This window comes from Sylvia atricapilla, chromosome 3 (genome assembly GCF_009819655.1).
Source record: "Sylvia atricapilla isolate bSylAtr1 chromosome 3, bSylAtr1.pri, whole genome shotgun sequence".
NCBI classification, from domain to species: domain Eukaryota; kingdom Metazoa; phylum Chordata; class Aves; order Passeriformes; family Sylviidae; genus Sylvia; species Sylvia atricapilla.
The window spans coordinates 2,549,695-2,554,440 of NC_089142.1; the positions used below are offsets into that span (position 1 = coordinate 2,549,695).

Consider the following 4,746-nt stretch of genomic DNA (forward strand, 5'->3'; position numbering starts at 1 on the left):
CTGTTTGCTAGAAATCAATCCACAGCTTGTAAAGATAACCACAGATCTTTGTTTTATTTATAAAAAAAATGGAAGTAGAAAAAATTTGGCTGAAAATACCAACAACAACGACAACAAAAATATAAAAAAATAGCACTTGCACGGGAAATGTTTCTGTTTTGAAAACTGTTGTCAATAGCAACAGCAATTTAAATCATTGAACAATCATCATATAAAAACATTTATTTAAATTAAATATTTTATGCAAACTCGTATCTACACTCATTCAAAATGCTTAGAGTCACACAAAAGAGATGGAATGTATTAGCTTAAAAACCGGTGAACTTTTGGTTGGGTTTTTTTTTTTTTTGTTTGTTTTCTTTGCAATTATTATTAATACATTTTTGGGGACTGAAACCAGGAACTCATAACCACGTTACTAACTAGTCATTACCAAGTGCCATACAGTAAACACTAAGATTAATCATGTCATATAACTGATTTAAAATAAAGCTTCATCTTTACGGAAAGGAAGAGAACTTGAGCAATACAAAATCCGAGGTTGGGGTGGGGGGAGAGGAATAATGGAAGGAATAAATCAATGTACAGCTTTATTACAAGCAATAAAACGCCAGAGTTAGGAGAGGCATCGGGCACTGTAGCTCCAAACACGGAGCCTTCCCCTTCAAAGGATGTTTGATAAAAAAAAAAGTGTCTGCTACATCATCACCTCTTAACCAAAATGTCTTTCCCAGGACCTGCTCCCAGGGGTGGATGCCGGCTGGATCCTGCCTTTCCAAGCCCTGATCTTACCCCACACCAGAACAGGCTCAGCACCCCTGGGGCTGGCTGCCCTTCTCCTGGCTGGTGTCCTATCCCCTCCGGGGTTTCCCAAGGGATGCAGCCCCCAATCCATGCTCTGGGGCAGGGGATGGGGGCTTTTAACCCCCGTTGGAGTGATCAGGCAGGTCAGGGTGGCTGCAGCAACGCCGCCACCAGAACCCAAAACCAGCTCATGGACCTTCACCGAATTCTCCCCTTCTCCCATCCCTGCCTTTCCCCCTTCCAGGGGGGAATTCAGACCCGACGTTTGCGGGGTGCTGCCGCACTCCTGACTCCAAAGCAGAGCTGGGGACGCCCCAAAACGAGGCGCAGCCTTCCTGTGCTCCCAAGGAGCATCCCTGCTTCGGAAGAGGGACTTGGCCAAAGGGCTTTGGCGTTGGGAAGTGCCCCCTTGGCCACGGCGGGAGCAGAGCACTCCAGGCTTTGCACGGTGGTGAGCCAACAACCCAAATCCTTTACCTACAACACCAAGGAGACTCCAGGGCCCCGCGGTCCGGACTGGGTCACCCTGAGGAGCAACAACGCCTCGGAACAGAGTCGGGTCCTTCCTCGGCCGGTCCAGGCGGCCCCGGCTGGGCTCCTAAGAGACGCTGTAGTTATTGTAGTAGGTGGCCGTGGCGTCGGCCAGGACGGAGATGAGGCTGTTCTCGGAGCCGTGGGAGCTGCCGGATGCCGGGCCGTGCCCGCTGGCCAAAGCCCCGCCGTGGTGGTCGCCGTGGCCGGGGTTGTTGAGATACTGGTCGAACTCGTTGCGGTCCATCTCCCCCAACAGCTCCGCTTGGCTCAGCTGGTCCAAGGGGTCGAAGCCGTGGTGGTCAGGCGGCGGGGAGAGCTGGCCCAGGTGGGCATGGAGGTTGGGAGGGGGCAAGGAGGAGAAGACGGGTGTGTAGTAGCTGGGAGGAGGAGGAGGAGGAGGAGGAGGAAGGGCAGGGCAGCTGGAGGCCGGGGGGATCATGCAGGTGGCCGGCTGTGGCATGGGGCTGAGCGGGTGGTGGCCGCACGGCAGCGAGCCGCCCGCGTACTCCGCGGAGAAGGTGGCGCCGGCGAGGTGGGAGCGGTGGTGCTCCTCGGGGCAGGGCGAGGAGAAGAAGCTCTGCTCGGGGTCTATGGCATCCAGAGGGGACATCTCCGGCGGGGTGGGCAGCCCGTAGGGGTAGGTGTCCACGCTGGTGCTGCTGCCGCTGCCCGGAGCCTCCCGGTATCCCCGCACGGCCGGCAGCCCCGGGCGGGGCGGGTACTCACCCGGGCCCTCTTTGTCCCCCCCGGCCCGGCTGCAGGTCCTCTTTTCCGGCACAGAGTTCTGATCCCGTGTCAGGCTGCCCAGCAGAAAGCTGGGATCCACCCGCTTCCCGATGCGCTTGACCTGCTTCTTCCGACGGGGCCGGTACTTGTAGTTGGGATAATCTTGCATGTGCTTCACCCGCAGCCGCTCGGCCTCCTCCACGTAGGGACGCTTCTGCGACAGGCTCAGCGCCTTCCAGGACTTCCCTGAAACGGAGGAGACGCTCCCTTAGCACCCGCAGCCTCCCGAGGGAGCCCAAAATCCCACCTGGCACACGCAGAGGACACATCCCCAAAACCTCGCAGCGGGATGTGGCAGGAGCGGGTGGGAGAAGAAGGGGGGATGTCAGGCTGCTATAGGGTCTCTGATTCCCTTCATCCCAAGTCCCCACACAAAGTGGTTTTACGGTTGGTAAATAAATCCAGGCAGATGAACTCTTCCAGCTCCATGGGCTGGGACAGAGAGCCTGGCTGTGGAGCAGGGACAGCCAAGGCTGGCTGAGCAAAGTGTCAGGACGTGGTGTCCTTTAAGGTGCCCCAGCCTGTGCCCTGCCAGGACTTGCACCAGGGCACAAGGAGACCTGGGCACTGTGACAGCAGGTCTGGATGGTGGAAGGTGTCCCTGCCCATGGCAGGGGGATGGATTAGATGGTTTTAAGGTCTCTTCCAACCCAAACCATTACATAATTCTGTAATTAATTCTATGACCTTGCTCTTCCTTGTTTGACATAAAATGTCCCCAAAACACAGGACAGAAAAGTAGCATTGGGTAGAGGGGGGCTTATCCCACAGTGAGGCTGTCCCAGGCTGCTCCTCAGGGTAAGGCAGAGAAATGAGGATATACATCAAAGCCTTTGATGCCTTCCCATGGCCTGAGACAGCAGAAATAACACTAATAAGCTGAGATGCTGCATGGCAAAGCAGTGAGGAGAAAACCCAAACCACCAAAGAAAACACCACAGAAGTGTCCAGGGAAACACAAACTTTGGATGAGAGGTTGGGCAGCAAAGCTGTGTCGCAATTTGGGCAACTCTTTCTCAGGCTGTCTGGGCTGATAATTTTGGTTTGTCCTCCCGGTTTCACATCAAAATGGGGATTGGGAGAAAGGGAGAAATAGTAGACGGGGAGTGGGAAACAAATGTGTGCTCGAAATGGGTTGTGATCCCCCATAAGTGACAGCAGAAATACACAGACGCACACCCGAGCTTTGTAATACTGGGACAAAGTGGGACAGCAAAGACAGGCCAGGAAAATTTTGGGGTGTCTCCTTGCACAGCAAGGGCAGCACCCTCAGGGTTTGCAGCAGAGGGGGTGGCAGGATGCCTGTCCCCTGGGATTCAGGACACCATCAGACTTTGCACCCTGAGCAGTGGCTGCACACCCGGAGTGTGGGACAGTTTTGGGGTGAGCACCCTGTGGGTGCCCGGTGCTGCTGCCGAGGCGCAGAACTCCAGTAGGTTTTGCCACCCCAGGGTGCTGCACCCGGGCTAGCTTTGCACCCCCAATTAGGCCAGGTAGGTGTAGGGGTGTCCTCCTGCTGCGTGCCAGACCGGGTCCCCACCTGGGCAGGCTTGGCACCCCCAGGGATGGCCAATCCGGGGCGCTGGATCCGGATGGGATTTGCAGCCCGGAATGACCGGGTGAGTGCATGGTGCTCTCCCCAGGGCATTGGATCCCAACTGGATTTGCACCCCAGGAATGGCCGGAGGGTGCCTGCATCCCCACCCCATCGCACTGAACCGCACGAGGTTTTCACTCCAGGGACCGCAGGTGGGTGCCCAGGGACCCAGCCCGGAGCGCTGGATCCGAGCAGGGTGTGCATCCCATGCCCGGGTGGGTGCGTGGGTGCCTCCCCCGGGCCACTGGATCCCGGCAGGATTTGCACCCCCGGCAATACCCTGGTGGACCCACGGGTACCGAATCCGGACAAGGTTTGCACCCGCAGGGATCTCCGGTGGGTGCCCCTGGGCACTGAATCCCCACAGGATTTGCACCTGGATGGGTGAGTGGGTGCCCGGCTGCTCACCCAGGGGATGCCCGGGTGGGTCCCCGACCTCGCCCCGCTCCTCGCCTCCCCCCAACCCCGCGCCCACCGCGCTCCTCACCGAGCATCTTGCTGAGCTCCGCGTTGTGCAGGTCGGGGTTCTGCACCGCCAGCCGCTTCCTCTCGTCCTTCGCCCACACCATGAACGCGTTCATCGGCCGGCGGATGCGGCTCTCGGAGCCCTTCTCGCCCTGCGACGCTCGGGGGGGTGGCCCTGGGGACAGCCCCTCGCCCGTGTCCCCCTCCAGCCGCTCCGGCCAGGGGAATGTGCTGAGCAGCGCAGCCATGGCCCCCCGGCCCCCCCGCCCCGCCGCGCTGCCCTCGGGGTCCCCGCGCAGTCCCAGCCTCCTGCCCGGCCTCTCCCGTATTTATGAGCTCCTTGGAAAAAGCCTCCTCCAATGACACCGAAGGGACTCGCTGCTCCTCCTTGTTTGCAAACTCCTCAGCCCCGGCCGGGATGGTGCTGGGAGAAAACTTCTCCCCACCCTCTGCGCGGCACCCCCCGGGGAAGCAGCGCCCCCGACACCTCCCTTTCTCCTTCCCACTCCCCCCGCTCCCCCTCTTTTATTGTTATTTTTCCTGACTTTGCCCGCTGCAAG

General features: G+C 58.2%; 1 protein-coding gene across 1 annotated transcript; it reads right to left on the reverse strand.

The window, feature by feature from the left end:
- Nucleotides 1–506: 506 nt before the first annotated feature.
- SOX7 (SRY-box transcription factor 7) lies at nucleotides 507–4,466 on the reverse strand. Its single transcript, XM_066314613.1, has 2 exons — nucleotides 4,209–4,466; nucleotides 507–2,310 (listed from the first exon to the last, which is right to left on the reverse strand). Exons 1-2 carry the CDS (start codon nucleotides 4,432–4,434, stop codon nucleotides 1,403–1,405), a joined length of 1,134 nt encoding a protein of 377 aa, XP_066170710.1. The 5' UTR covers nucleotides 4,435–4,466; the 3' UTR covers nucleotides 507–1,402.
- Nucleotides 4,467–4,746: the final 280 nt, after the last annotated feature.